At 48.2% G+C, this 23,241-nt stretch overlaps 2 protein-coding genes across 4 annotated transcripts; both read left to right on the top strand.

Annotated features, from left to right (window-relative positions):
• Window positions 1–179: 179 nt before the first annotated feature.
• LOC128315651 (uncharacterized) lies at window positions 180–4,437 on the top strand. Its single transcript, XM_053222906.1, has 2 exons — window positions 180–1,451; window positions 4,305–4,437. Exons 1-2 carry the CDS (start codon window positions 998–1,000, stop codon window positions 4,355–4,357), a joined length of 507 nt encoding a protein of 168 aa, XP_053078881.1. The 5' UTR covers window positions 180–997; the 3' UTR covers window positions 4,358–4,437.
• ARMC12 (armadillo repeat containing 12) lies at window positions 1,445–18,795 on the top strand. Of its 3 annotated transcripts, none has more exons than XM_015069822.3 (6): window positions 1,445–5,131; window positions 5,815–5,960; window positions 6,177–6,311; window positions 13,095–13,268; window positions 13,411–13,482; window positions 15,783–16,184. In XM_015069822.3, the coding sequence occupies exons 1-6, from the start codon at window positions 4,969–4,971 to the stop codon at window positions 16,113–16,115; spliced, it is 1,023 nt and encodes a 340-aa protein (XP_014925308.2). In that variant the 5' UTR covers window positions 1,445–4,968; the 3' UTR covers window positions 16,116–16,184. The 3 variants fall into 3 exon arrangements, with proteins under 3 accessions (XP_014925308.2, XP_053078877.1, XP_014925306.2); XM_015069820.3 differs by having other exon boundaries at window positions 3,895–5,212; window positions 15,783–17,039; XM_053222902.1 differs by lacking the exon at window positions 13,095–13,268 and having other exon boundaries at window positions 1,445–5,212; window positions 15,783–18,795.
• Window positions 18,796–23,241: the final 4,446 nt, after the last annotated feature.

Raw genomic sequence — 23,241 nt, 5'->3', positions numbered from 1 at the left:
ATCTATTTGTTTAGACAAGGGAGCATGAGATAGGACACTTTGACTTTGGAGGCCACATAAGCCTGGATCTGGATTCCAACACTTAGCTGTTTGGCCTTGGACAACTCTCTCAACCTCTGAACCAGTGTCTTCATCTGTAAAAGTCACTTTTGTGTAAAAGTCACATCTGTAAAAGTGATAGTTACCTTGCAGAATGAGGGGCAAAGATTACAGAGAATACAAAGGGCCCAAAAAAGTTCCTGTTGCAGAGTGATCAGACAATAGTTGGTCTTCATTCCCTGCACGCTGGGAGCCTTCCCTGAATTGGGGGACAAAGTTCCTTAACTAGCCTTCCCCCCCATACTGGAACACTTTTTAATCATTACACTGGTTCCGCAGACGTGACCCGGGGCGCAAGGCCATCCTACCCTAACTAACAATAACGGGCGAGGGCAGGGTTCAGACCCTGAGCCACCATAGCCCAGTGCCTAAGCATGGCGCCCAGCAGAGCTCAAGCTCAATGAACGTTTGTTGAATGAACAGAACCGGTCCTCCCCTCGGTTTCTTGCAGCATCAGCGAGTGAGGAAGCAGATTGAAAAGCCCGCCCCCGCAGACTCCCCACCCCCACCTGGGTCCCAAAGCCTCCAGTAGCCTGCTTTCTCTAAAGTCTCTCCTTCTCCAGCCCGCTTCCCCCACCCCGGTTGCCTTGGAAACAGTGACGTGTGCATGCGGGGCGTGAGCCCTCTCCATCCTCTCCTGGAGCCCCTGGCCCCTGCCTACTCAGACCCCGGCAGAGGATGAGATTGGGGGTCCTCGACCCTACCGCCCGTCTCCCGTCCCGGTGCTAGCCACGCCCACAGGGCCGCCCCCCGCGGGCGCGTAGCTCGCTCCAGTGCGGGCGCCCCACCCCCAGCCCGCCCGGCGCCGGTGAACTGGCGGGGGTCTGGAGAATGCCGTCTTCGGCCTCTGGGATCCCTTCCCACTCCTTCACCCCTGGCGGGCCAATGGATCCCGAGAATGCGGGCCGGCCCGCCCCTTCCCGGGCAGCCCTCGAGCGCGCTCCGCGTCCGGGGGGGTAGGCGGGAAGGGTGGGAGCCCCCGGGGCGCCCGAGCGCCGCGGAGCGCGGGAGAGCAGGGGTTAAACAAGGTGCCGGCGCCGGGCGCGGCGGGAGTGGGGGAAGGGAGCGAAGGGAAAGTGAGAGCGGGGGCGGCGGGGGGGGGGGGGGGACGGGAGCGAAAGAACATCCTGTGCCCGTCGCCGGATGCGCGCCTGGGGAGGAGGTAGTCCGGGGAGGGGGGAAGCTAAGCGGGGAGGCCCGGGGCGGGGAAAGGCTCGGCCTCCGCCCCCCACCCGGCCCTCCTCCTCTGGGGGCGCCAATCTCAGTGCTTTCGCCGCGTTTCTTCTTGTCCCCCGGCTTCCGCTGGAGTAACGAGCTACAGAGAGGCCCCCGAATCTGGTTCCTGGGCCTGGGTAAGAGCCAGCTGGGGAGGGGACGGTCTCGGAAAGCGTGGGGTCCACGGCAGGGCACGGGCCGCACCCCCTGCCTTTCGTCTCTCCACTTTCTGGCCTTCTGCCTGGAGGAGCTCGCACGTATGGATTGCCCCCTGCTCACCAAGGGTCGCAACATAAATTCTGCCATTCAGTTCTGACAGCAGCACTTCCTGGTAGTTGGTAGGTGTCAGTAAACCCATATTCCGGAGGAGGAAACACAGGCTCAGATTATGGGATTTGCCCAAATCCAAGCCCATCGGACTCCAGTGAACGTTCCAATATACAGTAGGCTAATTTCCCCTTAGTTTCTCCTGTGCATACAAGCGCTGGTCCCCTCCAGTGTCCCCCGCCGTAAAGACCTAGCACTGTGTCTTGCACAGTAGGCCGCCAGTAGCGTAATAGGCTTTTTAAATTAACTCGGTTGAAACACTCATTACCAGGGCTTCGTAGGTTGGGGTTTCGTAGGTGGGGAATGGGCTGGGGGAAAGAGCCCTCCTGGTTTACGTATTCTGGGGGGCTTCAAAGAGGCTCCAGAGTTGTTCAAGGCAATTAAATGGGTCAGGGGAGTTGAGATTGATTAGCCTGAAGAAGAGGGGTGGGGCGGGTGGAGGTGAATGTCTTTCAGGTATCACTGAGACCCACCATCTGTGTGCTCACTGCCTTCCCACACCCAACGTTTTTGTCCAGGTGAAACCTGCTTATAATAGTAATTGTAGTTGACATTTGATGGGCCCTGGGCACTGTTTCAAGGATTTAATCCTCCCAAACCATCCCAAGAGGCAGACATTATTATTACCATTTTCCAGGTGGGGGAAAGTGGGGTACAAAGAGAGCGCAAAGCTAAGTCAGTGGCCAAACTGGTTTTGAACCCTGGTGGTCTGGCTCGAGCCCACACTCTCCTTCACTAAACTAAGTTGCACCTACCATGATGGGAACATCAGCTTTGAGAGTAGAAAGCCAGTGCAGATGGCAGAGAGGTGTGTGCTAGGTCAGCCCGCCTGTTTTGCCTTGGTCAGGATAGGAAAGAAACTTGGGGCTGGTTGTGCGTATCTGGAATCTCAGACTTCTCTGTCTGGATTTGACAGAAAGCAAAATAAGAAAACAAAAGCCAAGTTCCTACAAAGTTGCATCTTGAACTTATGCACCCTAAGAACACTCACAACACAACTACCATCTATTATCACTATCATTTCGTAAAAGCAAGCGCATTTTAATTCTCGAAATAAGAAAGACCTCCTCTGAATCAAAAGCAGTCATTCCCAAGAAAAGACAGTCATTGACTTTACACCAACAAATGGACGTTCCTCTGTAATTTTTTTTTTCACGGTGCTGTGGACTAGTGAGAATGTCACTCTGGGCATGGCCTCTGCCTCTTGGTCCCTGTGTATCATCTGAGAGCAGAACCAAGAGAAGTGTGCTTTCGGTGTAGCAGGAAGGAGTTGGGTTAAAGCCAAAAGAGGATGCTTTTTTTTTTTTTTTTCTTTAAAGAACAGGTGAGCGCTGCATTTACGTAGGAAGTGAGGGTTGCAGAGTCAAGCCCACGGACTAGAGAGGCCAGTAGCCCTGGTTTCTACCCCAGAGAAGGGCAGCAACCTTGTTCTGAAGGATCTACCCTCAAATCCACCAGGGTAGCCTTAGAACCTAAAGCAGTCCCATCAGGCCGCCATTTCCTGCCTGGAGTCCATGGGGCATGACAGGTGGTTCCATGGCAGCAGGGAGGCCTCCAGGGGCCTCTGTCACCCCTCATCACAGAGTCCATGTAGTCACCCACCTTGGGTGACTTGGGTAGAGTGCTTGGGTAGGAATGACCCTTGAGGAGGGCCGAGGACAGAAGAGAGGAAAGGAAGAGAATGACACCTAGGAGTGTTGCCTGTAGCCCAGGGTGTGCGATGTGAAGGCTCTGAGTGGACGGGCCCGGCTGACTGCAGCCTCCTTGGGGATGCTACTTTCCTATTTCCTCACATCCTTCAAGTCCAGGTGTAGCCCAGGACCTAGACCCTTCTAACAGGAGCTTAAACCCAGGCAGGTGAAGCCCTCTTCTGGTACAATGGTGCTCAGTGCTGGCTCTGGGCCTGAGCCTGGCTTGGGGTTTGTCACTTCCCTGTTTTGTACTAGGAGGCAAGGCCAGAGGGGACAAGCAGGGAAAGGGGAGAAAGAGGGAAGGGTCTAGTCTCACCTGCCCTATCCTATTGGTGGAGACCAAGTCCTCCAAAGTCGAACTCTCATTTTCTGGGATGGTGGCATTTTCTCCACAGGAGGCCTCAAGCCTCATCTCACTGTGTAGGGGTGGGGCAGGGCACTGGGTTGTGGTTCTCCCAGATTTAGGCCCCCATCGTTTATTTATTTTTAAGTTTCTTTGAGAGAGTATGTGCACATGAGCAGGGGAGGGGCAGGGAGAGAGAGAGGGAGTGAGAGAGAGAATCCCAAGCAGGCTCCACACTGTCAGCCCAGAGCCCGATGCAGGGCTCAAACCCACAGACTGCAAGACCATGGCCTGAGCTGAAATCAAGAGTCGGATGCTCAACTGACTGAGCCACCCAGCCACCCCTTAGACCCCCATCATTTAAAGGCACACACCTACCCAAGTTTTAATCCTGGAGTTATAGAATGGTAAATCTGGATCCTCTCAGGTTGCAAATGCACAAACTGAGACCCAGACATGGGCAATCTCGTCCTCCTCCAGGGTCACACCGGTTGGGCCTGGAGTGCCTATGCAACCAGATTCTTGCTCACTCTGGGTTGGATTTTGACACTGTTGACAGAAGTCATGATTTTGACACTGTTTGACAGAAGTCATGATTTGAGCCCCTCCTAAGTACAGGACTCTATCAGATGTTGCAGATGCCGAGAGAGCTGCCCTCAAGAGCTTTTGGCCAGACAGGTAATTACTACCCACTACAGGGGGAACTACAGTTGCTGGAAGGTGAGTTTGCCTCAAGACCGCGAAACTTTACAAAGTGCTCCCCTTGATGGAAGGGGGCCCTGCCTGCAGAAACACCCAGATGCCCAGCAGTCAATCCATGGTGAAGAAATCAAAGATGAGAGGCCAAGGAGTGAGGGAACAGGGTTGCCAGTTGGGCACACCTGACGCCCCTCCCAGAAACTTCCCAAGGAACAAGCCCAGAAATTGGGCCTCTGCTGCCCTCTAATGGAGGAAAGCCAGACTCTAGAGCTGCCTACCGGGGCCCAGCCGTCCTGGCTCTCCTAAAGAAAAGGGGACGTGAAGGACCTTCCTGCCCCCAGAATTTTTATTCCCTTAGAGTCTCGAGCTTCATTTCCTACAGCCTCAGAAGCTGAAACTTCTCTCCTTCCAAGCGCCTCTGGCCATCTTGTTTCCCGATCACCACCCTCCATCCTGTTTCCCCAGTTTCCTTTGTTGCCCAGGTTCTGATTCTGGTACCCTGGTTCCCGGCCCTGCCAGAGTTCTGGTTCCAGAAGGCCCTTGCCAGGTGCCTTGGGCCTAGCTCCCACCTGGGAGCAAGGCAGCGCTGAAGACATGGGCATGAGCGTCCCCCAGTGCCTGGGGCAACTGCACATCTGCAAGGGTGTAGTGGGCTTGGCCACAGGTGCTGGGTTCATCTACCTGCTCTACAAGGCCATCAAGGCTGGCATAAAATGCCAACCGCCCCTCTGCACCACCTCACCAATCTGCATCGCCCGTGAGTGTCCCGGCCCTGGGGAGAGGGCTCTGCCCCAGGAGGCACCTACTCCCGAGGCCTCCAGTGTGGGAGGGCCCAAAGGTGACTCCTCTAAGCTCCTCTCTCCTTCCTCTTTCTCTCCTCCATCTTCCTCAAACCCGCCCTAGAGATGCTAGCTCAGAGTCCCCAGGAAGTAGATGGCTCTCCAGGACTCCTCTGGCAGGTCTCCGAATTTGACACTCACTCTAGCCCCCAGGATGCCACTGCTTGGAAACTTGGCATCAGCAGGTCTTCCTAGGGGAACGGTTGGGGCACCTACATGCCCAGAACCTCCACCGGTCCATAGGACAACTTTGTGCCGAGTAGAAAAAGGCACCCTTCTGCCAGACTTTTTGATTGCCATCTGTTGGAATATCGTTGCCATATACTGATTATAACGAAATACCACATAAGACTGCCATATGCCAGGAAATTGTTACAGTAAACACAAAACCATGACATTTAGGATACAAATGATACATCATTAGACGAAGTGCCCTGGTGCACAGCTCAGCTGTCTGTGGCGGTCCTGCATGTAGCAAGAAGGCCTCTCTTCAGAAAAAGCAAGACAGTCTTGTCCCCAGCTCCCTCTCCCCCCCTTCCCAACCCCATTCTCTGACCACTCCTGAGTCCCCAGCCTGAATCTGGCTGGGGTGGCTCTCTAGGCCTGGCAATCGAGCGAGAGCGGCACGGGCGGGACTCAGGTGAGCTCCGGAGGCTCCTCAACTCTCTGGAGTGCAAACAGGATGAGTACGCCAAGAGCATGATCCTGCACAGTATCACGCGCTGTGTGTACTTGCTGGAGGCCGAGGTGAGGGAAAGGAAGCAGGAAGTCCCTCCCAACCAGCCCGGCCCCCGGGAGCTACGGCCGATCCCTGCCCCCTTGGCTGGACAGACTGTGTCCTGAGACCTGTCTCTCTGGCTGCTGGTGGGAGGGGTCATGCTGAGGGGCCTTGGTAACATGGGGGGCTGTGGGCCCAGGACACCTGCTTCTCCTGCCTCTTCTGTCTCTCTTGGCACACTCTAGGCCTCTGCTTGTACTACTGATGACATCGCATTGGTGGGCTCCATGCTGGATGACAAGGACAACAGTGTCAAAATCCAAGCTCTGAACACACTTAAAGCTTTCTCTGGCATCAGAAAATTCAGGCTTAAAGTCCAGGTGAGCAAAAGCAAGCGGTGGGGTGGAGCACACAGGCTGTCCACAGACCGTGGGTTCTTTAATAGGCATGGGGTAAATAAATGGTCATGCTCCGGAAGTTTTGGGGTCCGATTTTCCTTGTAATCAAGTGAGAAAATGGTGGTCAGATTCCTGGCAGGATCATAAAAGCCTTTGAATATCAGGCTGAAACTGAACTAGGGTGCTAGGAGTATCTCTGAGTCCCAACTAGCAGAAAGCCCCAAGGTTCTTTCTGATACCATCCCATCCGACAACACCAATGGGGTGTCCTATGATGCAACTGCATTCTGACACTGTCTACCTGGAGTTAGTGCAGACCCCACAGATAAAGGATTCAGCCCCACGAGACTGCCTCCCACGTCACATGCCAGTCACAAGTGCCAGTACACTTAGCTATAAATTTGGACTTCCTCCTCTGGTTTGAGAATTCACTAGGAAGACTCACAGAACTCAGGAAAACACTTTACTTACATTTACCAGTTAATTATAAACTGAGGAGGAGCCAGATGGAGGAGATGCATAGAGCAAAGTATGGCGGGGGGAAGGGTGCAGTGTTTCCATGTCTTCTCTAGGTGAGCCACCCTCCTGGCACCTTGATGTGTCCACCAACCTGGAAGTTCTCCGAGCCCTGTTTAGGGGTATGTGTGGAGGTTTCATTATGTAGGTGCGATTGATTAATCATTGGCCATTTGTGATTGAACTCAATCACTAACCCCTCCCTTCTTCAACCCCGTTAATCATGGCTTGGCCTTTCTGGCCACCAGCATCCCCATCTGGAAGCTATCTATCATCCACAAGAGTCACCTGCTTGACATAAACTCCGGGGTAATGCAGAAGAACTTACTATGAAAAGCAAAACATCGTTCTGTCAGTCAAATGCAAGGATTTTAGGAGCTCTGTGCCTAGAACCAGGGACAAAGACCAGATCTGTCATATCACCCACCCTCTGCTGTGTTGGTCTGATGCTGATGGCTGGGCCACTGATGCCTTCACTACTACCATACAGAGAAAATACAAGCCACCACACGTCCCCAGGCTTACCTGTTTTCATACCCATCCTTTCCTGCTTTCTCACTGATGCCATGGGAAAATGGCTTTCTTCCTGTCTGTGGTCAATGTGAGTCTCAGTACTGGATCCCATCCCCTTCTTTGAGGACTTCTTTCCTTAATTAGACTCTTTGTCTGATATGCCCCCCCTCAACTCCTTCCCATTAATTCAACATGCTCTAATCCTTCCAATCCTAAAAAAACACCATCCCGTAACAAAGAACCTTTCTTCCTTGACCTCCAAATTTCTCTCTAGCAAGTGATCTCTCCTAATTAAAAATAAATATAGAAAACTTACAAATATTTTATATGTGTACGGTAGAAAGAACTATAAACAAAACACACGTAACCAAAACCCAGGCTAAGAAATCTAACATGACCAACAGCTTAGATGCTCCAGTTGCTCCCCTCCCCCACAATCCCAACCGGAGGCAATTATTTCCTCCATTTTGTGCATCTGTTCCTTGATTTCTTTATAGTTTTACCATATATTCGGGTATCATTCTGGCAGCGCGAGGTAGTTAATAATAGGCAAAATGTAATTTGGGATGTTTTTAAGCTTCAACATATCTGGAAGTGTGCAGTTTGTATTCTGTGGTTTGCCTTCCCCTCAGCACTGGAAGATTCATCTTTATTGGTGTGGGTAGCTCTGTTTCCTTGTTTTCTACTGCTGTATAGTACTCTAGTTCATGAACATCCTGCGATTGTATTTATCCATTTGCCCATGGGTAGGCACTTCAATTGTTTCTACATTGTGCCATGAGCATTCTTGTATACATCTCCCTTGAGGATATAGGAGACTTTCTCTAGGATATGTATGGATGCAGGCGTGGGATGGCATGATGAAAGGGTATGCCCAACTTTTCAAAAAGGGTTGTATTAATTTACAGCCTGTACTGGCTCTGCATGAATATTCCAGTTGCATTATATTCTCCCCACCAAAACTTGGTATTTTCACACTTTAAATTTTTTGCATCAAACTTTTTTGAGGACGGGCACTTGGCTGGCTCAGTCAGTAGACCATGCTTGATCTTGAGGTCATGAGTTCAAGCCCCATATTGAGCATGGAGCCTACTTAAAAAGAAAGGAAGGAAGAAAAAATTGGGGGGGTTGGGGGGGAAGGTCTCTAGGTCTCCACTTGCTGGCTGCCTCTGCTTTATTCCTCAGCTCTCTCAGTTTCCCTAAGTCTGTAATTCTCAGACATATCAATTGCCTGCAGAGCTGTTTAACATTGAAGATTTCAGGACCCCACACCTAGAGAGTCTAGCTGAGCCGGGGAGCTATGTTTTTCACAAGCCCCCCAGAAGATTCTGACGCAGCTGGTCTGGGCAACACTTTCCCCATCGTATCCTGAGGACCTGATCCCCATTCTCCGAGTAAAAGCAGCCGATCAGGTTTCATCTGGATGCACTTTCCTGCATCTCTGTCCATAGCCTGGGGACTCCCTTGACCTCCAGACCCATGGCCAGCTGCTCCACTTAGACATCCTAGTGGCCCTCTAACTCAGCATGTCCAAAATGGAGCTTGCCCCTGTTCCCTAAGTTAGACCACCCTTTCCAGAGGGATCTGGTCCCCTCAACCCCCTGCTTGGTCTTCCTTAAAGCTCTTAGCATAAAGATCACAGTCCTTCACTTCCTTGCCCCAGCCCCAGGCATTCACATTGTATGTTTCATGCTCTTCTGCTCCCTGGCCCTTGCACCGGCCCTCTGCCTGAAACACCACACCAGATGTGCTCTTATCTGTCCTTCAGCTCTTAGTGGACAACAAGGGGTTGGGGCAGGGAGAGGCAGGTACCAGTGGGAATGCTGTGACCCTCACTCCAGGATTCTTGCCTCCCTCTTACATGGCTCACAAAAGTACAGCTTGTGGGATTCTCAGTCCTTGGTAATACCTCTCAGTCCAAGCATCTTACGTCTTGGAAGTCAAGATCCCTTTATTCATTCAACAAATGTGTATGAAGTACTTTGTGTTTAAGCACTGGAGACACAACAGTGAGCAGCACAGGAAAGATCTCGGTCCCAGTGGAAGCTTCTATTCCAGCAGGGCAAGGCAGGCAATACACAAATTAGGGAAATCTATGGTATATTTCACGTAACAAGTGCAACGGAGAAAAATAAAGAAGGGTGGTAAGGAAGCAGGTATGGGAACTTCCTATACAGTTTCAAAGGAGAAAATCTTTGGGACTTAGAGCTTGATGAAGGGTTCATAGAAATAGAAATAACACCATAGGCATGATCTATAAGAGAAAAAATCGATACATTGGACTTCATCAAAACTAAAAGCATTTGCTTTGTGAAGAACCCTGTTAAGAGGATGAAAAGACAAGCTGCAGGCAGGGAGGAAACATTTGCAAAGCACATAGCTGACAAAGGACTCCTATCTAGATCATATAAAGAGCTCTCAAAACTCACTATTTAAAAAAATCTAAGTAGAAGATGGGCAAAAGACGTGGCGATATTGCACTGAAGAAGATCTATGAATTGCAAAGAAGCACATGAAAAGATGCTTCAAATCGGTAGACCTGAGGGAAACGTACTTAACGCTGCGGCGACCTATCACGACACACCTATTAAGTGTTCTAAACTCAAAATTTGTGACAGTACCAGATGCGAAGGCGGAGAGAGACTGGATCTCTTGTGCGTTGCTGATGGGAATGTGAAATGGTACAGCAGCCATTCTGGAAAATAGTTTGGCAGGGTTTTTTTGTTTTTTTTTTTTTTTTTTTTTTGAAAAAATGAATTATATGTTTACCACACAACCCAGCAATTGCACTCTTAGGCATTTATCCTAGAGAAATGAAAACTTCTGTCTGCACAAAAACCTGTACACGATCTTATTCGTTGCCACTTTTCCTGTAATAGTTAAAAGCTAGAAACAAACAAAATGTCTCTCAATGGATAGATGGTTAGACAAACTGGTAATCCACGCCATGGAACGCTAGTTGGAAACACAAAGGAGTGAAGTCTTGACACACACCACAACTTGGATCTCAAGGGCATCACACTGGGTGAGAAACCAATCTCAGAAGGTCCCAAAGTGTGATTCAATGTATGTAACATTCTCAAAGTGAAAAAATTGTAGAGATGGAAAACAGATTAGTAGTTGGGCCGCTTTGGGTGGGAAGGGGCAAATGTGACCGTAATGGAGTCCCAGGAGGAAGATCTTTGTGGTGATGGGACACCACTGATGGCATAATCCGTTGAGAGCAGTGGTGGTTACGTGAATCTACACACGTGATAAAACGACACAGCGCCAGACACACTTTGTGCCAACACCCATTTCCCCATTTTGGTATCGTGTATAGTTATGTAAGGTGTGACCATTGAGGGAAACGGGGTGACAAGCACACAGGACCTCTCTGGGCTCTTTTTGGAACTTGCTGAAAATTTATAGTTATTTGGAAATTAAAAGTTTAAAAATAAGTATGTTGCACGTGCAGTGCTGTGGGGAATGGAATAAAGATGGGGGATAAGCAGGGCTGGGACGGGAGTGGTTGCAGTCTTAAAGAAGGGGGTGGTCAGGGAAGACCTCACGGAGAAGGCGGCATTAGCGTAAAGTCTTCAAGGAGGTAAGAGAGGGAGCTATGACTACTTGGAGGGAGAGCATTCTAAGTAGAGGAAACAGCCTGCACAAAAACAAGATAAGTGTGTATCTGGCATGCTCAAGGAATGGCTAAGAGACCATTGTGATGGCAACCACGGGAGCCAAGGAGAATAGGTGATGAGGTCAAAGAAATAGTGGGGGGTGGGGGGGGGGGAGAGGGGCAGAGCATATGGGACCTTGCAAGCCACTATAAGGACTTCAGCTCTTACCCTGAACGAACTAGGGACTTGAGCCGAAGAGTGACGTGTCTAACACGTCTGCTATTCTGAAAATAGAGGCAGGGGGCGAGGATGGAAGCAGGGAGACAGGAGGCTCTTGCAGAAATCCAAGTGAGAAATCATGGTGGCTTGGAACAGGGTGGTAGAGAGGAGACGGTGAGAAGCAGCTTAACTGTTGATAGATTTAGAAGGTAGAGCCAACAGGATTTTTCTGAAGGATTGGAAAAAGTGGTGTGAAGAAAAACAAAGCACAGTAGTTAAAGAGGACCACTTTAAAGATTTTTGACCCGAGTAATTGGAAGGGGGATGTAACCAACAGCAGAGACAGGGAAGATGGTGGAAGAAACAGGTTTGGGGACTGCATACGTGTTAACTTTGAAAGGTCTATTAAGCATTCTGGCAAGGGACGCCTGGCTGGCTAGGTTGGCAGAGCATGTGACTCTTGATCTCGGCATTGTGAGTTCGCGCCTCACATTGGGTGTAGAGATCACTTAAAAAATAAAATCGTTAAAAATGGGGGTGGTTCACGTCGGTCAGAGTGGCTAAAATGAACAAATCAAGAGACTAGATGCTGGAGAGGATGTGGAGAAATGGGAACCCTCTTGCACTGTTGGTGGGAATGCAGACTGGTGCAGCCGCTCTGGAAAACAGTGTGGAAGTTCCTCAAAAAATTAAAAATAGATCTACCCTATGACCCAGCAATAGCACTGCTAGGAATTTACCCAAGGGATACAGGAGTGCTGATGCATAGGGGCACTTGTACCCCAATGTTTATAGCAGCACTTTCAACAATAGCCAAATTATGGAAAGAGCCTAAATGTCCACCGACTGACGAATGGATAAAGAAGATGTGGTTTATATATACAATGGAATACTACTTGGCAATGAGAAAGAATGAAATCTGGCCTTTTGTAGCAACGTGGATGGAACTGGAGGGTATTATGCTAAGTGAAACAAATCAGACAGAGAAAGACAGATACCATATGTTTTCACTCACATGTGGATCCTGAAAAACTTAACAGAAGACCGTGGGGGAGGGGAAGGGGGAAAAAAAGTTACAGAGAGGGAAGGAGGCAAACCATAAGAGACTACTGAGAACAAACTGAGGGTTGATGGAGGTGGGGGAGAGAGGAAAGTGGGTGATGGGCATTGAGGAGGGCACTTGTTGGGATGAGCACTGGGTGTTGTATGGAAACCAATTTGACAATAAATTATATATATATATATATATGTGTGTGTGTGTGTGTGTGTGTGTATATATATATATATATATATATATATATATATATATATATATATATAAAAGGGGGTGGTTGTGGTATGCCTGGGTGGCTCAGCTGGTTAAATGTCTAACTCTTGATTTTGGCTCAGGTCATGATCCCAGGGTCAAGATATTCTCTCTCTCTCTCTCTCTCTCTCTCTCTCTCTCTCTCTCCCCCTCCCTCTCTGCCCTTCTCTCCTGCTCATGCTCTCTCTCTCAAAAATAATAAAATACTCTAAAAAGCATTCTGGGTTGAGGTAGAATTGGGACCTGAATATATGAATCTGGAGTTCAGGGAGAGGTCTGGGTTGGAGACAGAAAGCTGAAAGGCATCAGCATCAATTGTATTTAACACTGTGAGTCTGGATGATATCACTAAGGGAGAGATGAAGCTAGAGAAGAAAAGGTTAGGCCTAAGAACCAGGAAAGACTTCTGTGGACGAGAAGCCAAGGGGAGAAAGGAGGTAGGAGTGGCCTAAGAGGTCAAATAACAAGAGTGTAAGTTAGAGGGAATTGTCTACTGGGTTTGGCTCAGGCATCATGGGTGGGGCAGGGAAGAGTGAAGGCAGAGGCTGGGACAGTGTTGGGGATCACCACATAAAAGCAGATCCTTCTCCCCCCACCCCCACCCCCCAGGAACACTCCATCAAGGTCCTGGAACTGATCGCCAGCATCTGGGATTCGGAGCTGCACATTTCAGGCCTCAGACTCCTCAACAACCTCCCACTGCCTGACTATGTGCATCCACAGCTGAGACGGGTGATGCCTGCCTTGATGGAGATCCTGCAGTCGGACTATATCCTGGCACAGGTGCCTGAGGACCGTGGCCCAGGCCCTGCCACTCCTGACCAGCCCTGCACCAGCACCTAGAGGGAGGAACAGAGATTTGTGCATTCCCTGCTCGGGCCCAGAGTAATTTGCCTTCTCATGTTTTGCTCTTTCTTTTATTCAGGTGCAAGCCATTCGATTGCTGAGCTACCTGGCACAGAAGAACGACCTTCTCTATGATATTCTCAACTGCCAGGTGAGAAAGGAACTGAAGAAGGGTTGACGGATACCAACTCAGATATTGGGGAAGGAAGAATCACGGATTCCCCAGGCAGACTTAGCCCTAACAAGATCGTCTTGTTTCTCTTCATGCCTTTGCACTAGATATGTTGAAAAACATCCCCTCTTCCATTCTCCCAATAGAATAGAATTCATTTTGTTAGGAGGAGGATTCTCCTTTAAAGGGCTTTCTGAACTCTGAGAGCCAGGAATCCAGGCGACAAAACAAAAGACAATGTAGGTATTTTCATATTAGAGAAGAGTTACTTATAACAAAAACCATTATTAGGAATAGACAGGGTCACTACATAATAATTAGGTCAGAAGGATAAAGTAACTCTTAACTTATATGAACCTAATAACATAACCTCAAAATTTATATGGCAAGGTGCGCCTGGGTGGCTCGGTTGGTTAAGCGTGCTACTTCGGCTTAGGTCATGATCTCATTGTTTGTGTGTTCCAGCCCCGCATCCAGCTCTGTGCTGACAGCTCAGAGCCTGGAGTCTGCTTTGGGTTCTGTGTCTCCCTCTCTCTCTTCCCCTCCCCCACTTGCATTGTGTGTGTGTGTCTCTCTCTCAAAATAATAAACATTAAAGAAAATTAAAAAAAAAATTATATGGCAAAAACTTGATAAAATTACAAGGAAAACATTTTTTCCTCTTTCTTCAGTTTTAGTGAGGTATAATGGACAGATAAAATTGTAAGATACTTAAAGTGTACATAGTGGTGATTTGATATAATATAGATAATACGTTGTGAAAGGATTCTCATTATCTAGTTGATTAGCAAACATATCTATCACTTCACATATTTACCTTTTGTGTGTGTGAGAACATTTAAGTTCTACTCTCTTAGCAAATTTTGATTATATGATACAGTGTTATTAACTCTAATCACCATGTTTTACATCAGATCCTCAGACCTTATTTATCGTATAGCCGAAAGTTTATATCCTTGTACCAATGTCTCCCTATTTCTTCTACACTGCCAGCCCCTGGCAACCATTTTTCTGTTCTCTGTTTCTGAGTGTGACTTTTTTTTTTTTTTTTAAGTTTCCACCAATAAGTGATACCATGCAGTATTTGTTTTTCTCTGTCTGGCTTATCTTACTTAGCATAATGTCCTCAAAGTTCATCCATGTTGTCGCAAATGGTAGGATTTTCTTCCTTCTCACGGCTGAATCATTCTAAGGAAAAAACTGACACATTTCCACCACAATGGAAGATTTGGGAGATTTTAATTATTTTTTCAGCAATTAATAGATAAAAACCGAAAACTAGTAAGGGTATATTTGCTGTGAATAACTTAAATAAGCTTGAGCCACTAGACACACCTACAATTGTAAAGAACACTTCACAATTAGTAAATGCACATTCATGTCGAACACACAACATATTTTTAAAAATTGGGGCACCTGGGTGGCTCAGTTGGTTAGGCGTCCAACTCTTGATTTTGGCTCAGGTCATGATCCCAGGGTCATGGGATTGAGCCCCATATTGGGCTTAGTGGTGGGCATGAGCCTGCTTAAGATTTTCTCTCTGGGGCGCCCTGGGTGGCTCAGTCGGTTGAGTGTCTGATTTCCGCTCAGGGCATGATCTCACAGTTTGTGAGTTTGAGCCCCGTGTGGGGCTCTGTGCTGATGGCTCAGAGCCTGGAGCCTGCTTCTGATTCTGTGTCTTCCTCTCTCTCTGCCCCTCCCCCGCTCATGCTCTGTCTCTCAAAAATGAATAAACGTTCAAAAAATTAAAAAAAAAAAAGATTTTCTCTGTCTCTCTCCCTCTACCCCTCTGCCTCTGTCTCTCACAAAAAAAAAAAATATTTTTTAAAAATGTGAGACAGAAAGAACATGAGCAGGGGATGGGCAGGGAGAGAGGGGAGGACAGAGAATCCAAAGTGGGCTTTGAGCTGACAGCAGCAAGTCTGATGCGGGGCTCGAACTCACCAACCACGAGATCAAGACCTGAGCCAAAGTCAGATGCTCAACCAATTGAGCCACCCAGGCACCCCAAAATAAAAATATTTATAAAAATTAACCACATGATAAGCTTTAATATTTGACTCAACAGATTTCCCAGCATCAATGTTATGATCATATCTCTCATGTTTTATGACCACATTGCCATTGTGTTAGAGAATGATAATGAAAGGAAAACTACAAAAATCCTATTCAGTTGTATCTGAAGCTTAGGTACTGGGGAGCTGAGGCAATAGGAAGATGGAAGAACTTTAGAACTTGTCTTGGATTTCTTTGCCATTGTCGCTCCGCTCCCGTCACAGGTGCATGCCAACTTCCTGAACCTGTTTCAGTCCACACAGCCAGGGAGTCTGCTGTTTGAGGTCCTGGTGTTTGCCGAGCGGCTAAGTGAGGGCCGGAATTCACCCCACTACCGTGCCGTGAAGTGGCATTACAATGAACAGTCGCTGCACGAAGCTCTTTTTGGGGATGAGTCGCGACTGGCAGACCGGCTCCTCGCTCTGGTCATCCACCCTGAGGAGGAGGTTCAGATCCAGGCCTGCAAGGTCATAGTCAGCCTGCAGTGCTCCCAGGATGTGGGAGTCCGGCCCTCCGTCTGCCAGCCCAGCCGTTCCTACTTTAATAGCGGGGAATAAAATTAAGGAGAGCCAATAAATGACTATGGGAGAAAAGCATGAGGAGCAGTTTCTGTTTAGGGCCTTCCAGGGGCTGGGTGGGGATTTCAGCCGGCCTGATTGCTACATGGAGCATGGCAAAGCATGGGTGCATCTCCCAGAACACGTCCCCACTTCTCTGCTTAGAGGACAGATTCCCTTCTGCCCCTGCTGCTTTTAAAATTTGAATGTGGAGCCAGTGCTTTAAGGGAGTTTTAGGGAGAAGGCACGTCTCGGGGACAGAGGCCAAAGATAATCAGCAGGAGACAGTATTGCATGGGATTACTCAGCACGGGCCAGGCTGTGCCACAGTAACAAACAGCCTCCAAATTTTAGTGGCTTAAAAATGACAAAGTTTTTTGGTTTTTTTTTTAATTTATTTATTCATTGGCGTAGAATGAGAGGGAGAGAGAGAGAGGAAGAATCCTAAGCAGGCTCCACACTGGCAGCACAGAGCCCGGCGTGAGGCTTGAACTCATGAACCGTGAGATCATGACCTGAGCTGAAACCAAGAGTCAGAGGCTTAACCAACTGAGCCACCCAGGGGCCCCAACAAGGTTATTTCTTATTCCTACTACATGCCTACAGCTGGGGCGATAGAGGGACAGGTGTCTCTTCCAAATCCTCTTCTCTCTGTGGCCAAGGCTGAGGGTGGATCTTCACTGTGTGTCTACAACTCCTAGAGAAGGAAAAGGGAAGGTGACAGTGATCGCTGGCTCTTGAAAGTTACACCAGAGGGGCGCCTGGGTGGCTCAGTCGGGTAAGTGACCGACTTCAGCTCAGGTCACGATCTCCCGGTTGGTGAGTTTGAGCCCTGTGTCGGGTTCTGTGCTGACAGCTCAGAGCCCGGAGCCTGCTTCGGATCCTGTGTCTCGCTCTCTCTCTGCCCCTCCCCCGGTCACACTCTGTCTCTCTCAAAAATAAATAAACATTAAAAAAAAAAAAACCTTACACCAGAAATGATGCTCGCATTTCACTAGCCATAGAGGGTAGGGGAGATCAGTCTTACTATGTGTCCAAGAACTGAAAATATTTGGTGGAAAAAGCATTAATGACAGAGACTGCAGGCGTATTAGAAGAGTGAGAGCTCTGGAATCAGACTCTCAGGTTCAAATACAGCTCTGTCACGTACTGATTGTGTGACTTTAGGCAAGCCATGTACCCCATGTGAGCCTCAGTCCCTTCACCTATAAAATGACATATATAATAATCTGTATAATGAGAGAACTTATCTTCTGAGGCTGTTGAGAGGATTACATGAGGGATATGTGAGTTCGTGAATGTAAGACACAATGTTCTGCACGCGAAGGGTATTCACCAAAGATTGAAGATTGAGAGCGTGAAAGATTGACACTGGAAAGGTCCTAGAGAGCATTGAGTCCTATGTGTCTGCAGACCAGTCTCTTTGGGTTGCAGGCACCGGGGAGTCCCAGAACTCTCTAAGAAGCACCCTGAGATGCCACTAGAACTTAGCTTTAGAAACCAGAGTGATTATGTGAATAATATAAAACCATAACCATGTAGTCTCCAGAAACAAGAAGACTGTCAAACCAAATATGATCACCTATTTTCAGAATTCCCAGATAGTGCATTTCCCATGTGTTCATTCATTGTGTTACCTGGAAAACAAACAGCAGCGGTTGTTAATGGTTTAAGAAAACATTACGGGGGGCACCTGAGTGGCTCAGTCGGTTGAGGGTCTGACTTTGGCTCAGGTCATGATCTCATGGTTCATGAGTTTGATCCCCACAACAGATTCTGTGCTGACAGCTTAGAGCCCGGAGCCTGCTTCGGATTCTGTGTCTCCCTCGCTCTTTGCCCCTCCCCCACTCATGCTCTGTCGCCCTTTCTCTCAAAAATAAATGAACATTAAAAAAAGAGAAAACGTTATGGGAGAAAACCCTAACATTGGAGTGGTTCTATCTGCTACTACTTGATTTAGGAGGAAGAACATGTTGGCCCAGCTAAAGAACCCGTGGTCTTAGGGGCAGGACCACAGTCTATTCTAAGGCCAACTCTGTCATTTTGCTGAAAGAAAAAACAAACCCAAAGAGGAAAAGTGATTTGCTCAAGGTTTCATGACTGATCTGGGGCAGAAATAGGGTTAGAGCCTCCTAGACTCAAGCTTTTTGCTTTCATATTCCTTGGCCTGAGCCCCATGAGAGCGGACTCTGGATTCTAATCCAGAATCTGTGGCAGTTGAGGAAGATAGTGCTTTTGGCTTTTAGGGGTCTGTTTAGGACTGAATACTTGGGGAAATGTGTCCCCACTGAATTCCCGACCCAGGACCTCATCTCTTGGGTCAGTGGGGTTGGGAGGAGGGTTGTTGATGAGGATGGGCTGATCAGAGAGCCGGTTCCTACTTGGGGACCATCCTCATCACCATCTCCCAAAGTCTGACTTGTCACCTCTGAGTGGACATCACTACCAGATCTGAATCATCAGCCCTTGTCTCTCTCCTGAGTGCAGGCCTGAGGGCTGCTCCTTCCTGCTTCTTGGATACACTGCAGTGACCCCAGTGGAACCTGTCAAAAGCCAACATCATCCTACCCACTCCTCAGCCAGCTCCCTCTGTTCCTATGTCACCAGCTAAGTACTGGGCATCACCTTCAACCTCTGTCCACCACATCCAGCCAACCATTCAGAACATCCCACATCTACCCAGTTCTTCATTTTCCACTGCTGCTACCCTATTCCCTACATCAGGAATCCTGAGTTTTCTAATTCTGGTCTCCATTCTCTTTGACCCTACACACTCCAGGCTAATTTCAGAACCCCACACTGCATCATCCTCAAAAACATTCACAGCTTCCCAACTGTCATGGTGAACTTTTTCTCAGCTCCAAAGCTAAGTCTCGTGATCTGACAAGTGTTGTACTGACAACAAAAGTAGGTTGAGTTTTGCCCTCAAAGATATGGTCACCGGACCTCTTTTTTACATGATGGTGCCAAACGAATTAGCTTTGTATTCAAGGACCTTCATGATCTGGTCACCTTGCTTGCCACCAGCCTACCACGTCAAATCTCTTCACCAGCCAAACTGGAGTGAACTAGTCACTGCTGCCCTACTTCTACCGCATGGGGTCTTGCCTCTAGGCTGTTGATACAATGTTCCCCCTACCTACAATGCTCTTCTCTTTCCTTTCTACTGGGCTGTGTCCTATAGAGTCATCAGAGTTGGGTGACACCCTACTGCAGCCTAGAGCTTTCTCCAACAAGCCTTTGCTGCTTCCTGCAGCCCTTCACGTCTGATCCTTATATCTGGCATTTGGCTAATTAAAGCTTTGTTAAAAACTTTGTTCTTCTTTTTGCAGTAGGTCATATATGACTCCTGATACAAACCTTGAAGGAAGAGCCTGCTCTGCGTAGGTACATGGTAACCATTGGCTGATGGTAATAAAAGGGGAGTTAGCAATGGGCAATGAGATGGGGAGGGGTGTATTGGTTATTTGTTGCTGTGTAACAAACTATGACAAAATGCAATGTCTCAATCTGGGTCCGATCAAGAGAGAGAAACCCCACAGTAACTTGAACGGGGACATTTTAATATAATTATTACCCCAGGTGATTAGAGTAACAAAAGAATTGGTGAGTAAAGGGTACAGAATACATGAATAGTAGATCTAGGAGTAACCCCTACCCCCCATGGCTGAGGTCGAGGAAAGAGCACCCAAGGAAGAGGCACCCCCCATCCCCCACTACGGCTGAATTCCAGACCTTGTTGAGTACATAGCCTATGGCTCGCCAGATGTCAGAAAAGTCACTGTACTGTCATGAGATGAAACTTGCCAGAGATCTGCCCTCTAGGATGCCAAGGAAAGTTCTTCACAGGGGGCTGCCAAACCAAAGGCTAGAAAACTGCCTGGGCAGGGTACAGGGCAAGCTGCTGCCCGCTGGGTGCTGCTGGCCTCTATGGACTGCAGAAGCCTGATGCTAGAGAGCTCATGCGTGATCTAGGAGCCTCGTGCTGGAGAAGCCACACGCACAGTGGGTGCTGGATGCTGGAGAATCTGCAAATGCTGATGGAGGTGAAGGCGCTCTGCTTACATTACTGCCCACGGGGGTCAGTGTCAGGAGAAGCTCCTAGCTACTGGCGTTGCTGGTCACTCTAGGGACTGGGCAGGGGTGAAGCTGTTTGCACTGCAGGAGCTTGCCAGCTGAGTGCACTTGATCCAGAAAACAAAAGCCTTTTCCTCCTGCTGGGTCTCTGCAGATCCCTCCCTCTTAGCAATTTAAAACATCAGCAAGCATTTGTTATCTCTCATGGTGATTCTGAAGCATCTTAGCTGGGTGGTTTGGATCCAGTCAAGCTATGGTTGCAGTCAAACTTTTGGCCAGGGCTGCAATTATCTGAAGGCTTGACTGGGGCTGGAGGATCCACTTCCAAGATGGCTCATTTATTTGGCTGGCAAGTTGATGCTGGCTGTTGGCAGAAGACCTCAGTTTGTCCGTCTCCACAGAGACGCTTGAGAGTCCTAGTGGCATAGCAGCTGGCTTCTCCCAGAGTGGATCATCCAAGAGAAAGCAGGGCAAAAACTGCAGTACCCTTTCTGGCCTAACTTGAAGTCATACATTATCAGTCCACCATATTCTATTCATTACAAGTCATTCGCTGATCCAGCCCACATTTAAGGAAGGGAGAATTAGGCTCTGCCTTTTGAAGGGAGGAGTGGTAAAGAATTTGTGAACACTGAAGAACCACCGCATAAGGCATTAATCAAAAAGGACTAATGGAACACCTACTGTGTGCTTAGCAGCGGGATGCATCTGTCTCCCCCTACAGAGGTTCTCTTCCAAGGAGAAGGGAAATTTCGTAATTCATAGCTGCCATCTTATCCCTTCCCTCAGCTTTCCTTCCAGATGTTTAGCTTGTTTCCTTACCTGCAGACTTCTTTCACCTGCAGGCAATTACATTTCCAAGGAAACATCTCTTTCCATCTTTTCAGTTGATTCTGAGAAGGCTTCATAGAAGTGAGAGGCTTGCCTTGGATCTCCGGAGAGGAGAGGGCGGGGAGAGGAAAGAGGAAAGAGCTTTCCAGGGTGAGAAACGTGTGGCACCTGCTACAGCTTCTCTGCGGATGAGCAACAGATTTCAAAATGAATGAGCAAGAAGCAAAGAAATAATAATAGGAAAACGTTTTTAAAAATGTGATTTCTTAAAATAGCTTATGTATTGTTGTCTGAGATGCAGTGGCCTAGATACATACAATAGAATGAGAAGAGGGAAGGAAGGCGGAGAATTTTACCAAAAGGGAAACCAATCAGTTTCCCTCGGATGGGACTATGTAGGGGCTGGCTTGCTGGTAGATGATAGTTAGCGAGCCAGACTGCCAATTACTCCTGTAACTGATTTCCTAAAGGAGGCAGAGATCAGGGAATTTCAGCTGTCTCCACGAGATGGCTTCCAGCAAGATCCCAGCACAGTGTTCTCAAGCAAATGGAGCTGGAGTCCCCGGCTTTGTCCTAAGACTTAAAGCAGAACCTCTCCTTCTCTCTTAACTCACATTACCACCAGCCTGCTCCCTGAGCCCAAAGCAATAAGAACTCCAGAGTCACTGTTATGAGTAAAGAAACAAAAAAGAGAGAGGAGAGAGATTGATTTCTCTTTTGTGAAATAGGAATCCTTTTATCACCAGCAAATAAAGCTTTAAAGATTGTTTATTTATTGGGGCACCTGGGTGGCTCAGTCAGTTAAGCATCCGACTTCATTCAGTTCAGGTCATGATCTTACAGTTTGTGAGTTTGAACCCCACGTCGGGCTCTGTGCTGACAACTCGGAGCCCGGAGCCTGCTTTGGATTCTGTGTGTCTCTCTCTCTCTGCGCGCCCCCCCCCCCCACTTGTGCTCTGTCTCTCTTTCTTTCAAAAAAATAAACATTAAAATTTTTTTAAATGTTTATTTTGAGAGAGAGAAAGAGTGGGGGAGGGACAGAGAGAGAGGGAGAGAGAATCCCAAGCAGGCTCCACACCCACTGTGGAGCCCAACGTGGGCCTCAATCCCCAAAACAGCAAGATCATGACCTGAGCTGAAATCAAGAGTTGGACACTTAACCAACTGAGCCATCCAGGTGTCCCAGCAAATATAACTTTTATGCCAATAATAATAGATGGCAAGTGTGGTTGACAGCCTTCTAAAATAACCCCAGGGGCACCTGGGTGGCTCAGTTGGTTGAGCGTCTGACTTCGGCTCAGGTCATGATCTCACAGTTCGTGAGTTCAAGCCCTGCGTCGGGCTCTGGGCTCTTGGCTGACAGCTCAGAGCCTGGAGCCTGCTTTGGATTCTGTGTCTCCCTCTCTCTCTGCTCTTCCCCTGCTCACACTCTGTCTCTCTCTCAAAAATAAATAAAGATTAATAAAAGTTTTTAAAAAAGATACTCAAAGGCATCTTTAAAAAATAAAAATTGAAAAATAAATAAATGAATAAAATAACCCCAATGATCCCCACTCCTAAATATGCCCTTCTATAATCTGCCTCCCTTGAATGTAATCTGGACTTAGTGACTTGCTTCTAACCAACAGAAGATGGCAAAGGAAGAGACTGTTATTTTTAAAACTTTATTTTTGAGAGAGAGAAGCGGGCTCCACACTGGCAGCACAGAGCCCAGTGTGGGGCTTGATCTCAGGAACGATATGATCATGACCTGAGCGGAAATCAGCAGTCAGACACTTAACTGACTGAGCCACACAGGCGCCCCAAGAGACTGTTACTCTTTAGATTAGGTTACAAAAGACTATGACTTCCATCTTGCTTCCATTCTCTCTTACCTTTCACTTGCTTGTGCTCATGAAGCCAGCTGCCATGCTGTGAGTTGTTCTTTATGGAGAGGACTACATGGCAAGGAACCCTGGCCGGACTCAGGCCAAAGTCTGTGAAGAACCGAGTCTGTCAGTCCAAGATCCTGCAAGGAGCCAAAACCTGTCAACCACCACTTGAGGAAGCTTGGAAGCAGACCCACCCCAGCCGAGCCTGAAGATGACCACAGCCCCAGACAACACCTTGACTGGAGCCTTGTGAGGGACCCAGAACCAGAGGACCCAGCTACACTGTGATTGGATTCCTGACACACACAGACTGTGAACTAAGAAATGATGTGTTAAGCCACTAAGCT

The sequence above is a fragment of the Acinonyx jubatus genome, chromosome B2, assembly GCF_027475565.1.
Source record: "Acinonyx jubatus isolate Ajub_Pintada_27869175 chromosome B2, VMU_Ajub_asm_v1.0, whole genome shotgun sequence".
Classification (NCBI taxonomy): domain Eukaryota; kingdom Metazoa; phylum Chordata; class Mammalia; order Carnivora; family Felidae; genus Acinonyx; species Acinonyx jubatus.
This window is presented reverse-complemented; position numbering and strand designations above follow the sequence as displayed.

What these genes read in the sequence shown, in the direction of transcription:
- ARMC12 (XM_015069820.3), top strand. Translation starts at nt 4,969, where the DNA reads ATGGGCATGAGCGTCCCCCAGTGCCTGGGGCAACTGCACATCTGCAAG. An exon ending in TGTACTTGCTGGAGGCCGAG is followed by an intron (nt 5,961 to 6,176) that starts GTGAGGGAAAGG and finishes GGCACACTCTAG; the next exon opens with GCCTCTGCTTGTACTACTGA. An exon ending in CGGACTATATCCTGGCACAG is followed by an intron (nt 13,269 to 13,410) that starts GTGCCTGAGGAC and finishes TCTTTTATTCAG; the next exon opens with GTGCAAGCCATTCGATTGCT.
- LOC128315651 (XM_053222906.1), top strand. Translation starts at nt 998, where the DNA reads ATGCGGGCCGGCCCGCCCCTTCCCGGGCAGCCCTCGAGCGCGCTCCGC. An exon ending in AATCTGGTTCCTGGGCCTGG is followed by an intron (nt 1,452 to 4,304) that starts GTAAGAGCCAGC and finishes GGACTCTATCAG; the next exon opens with ATGTTGCAGATGCCGAGAGA.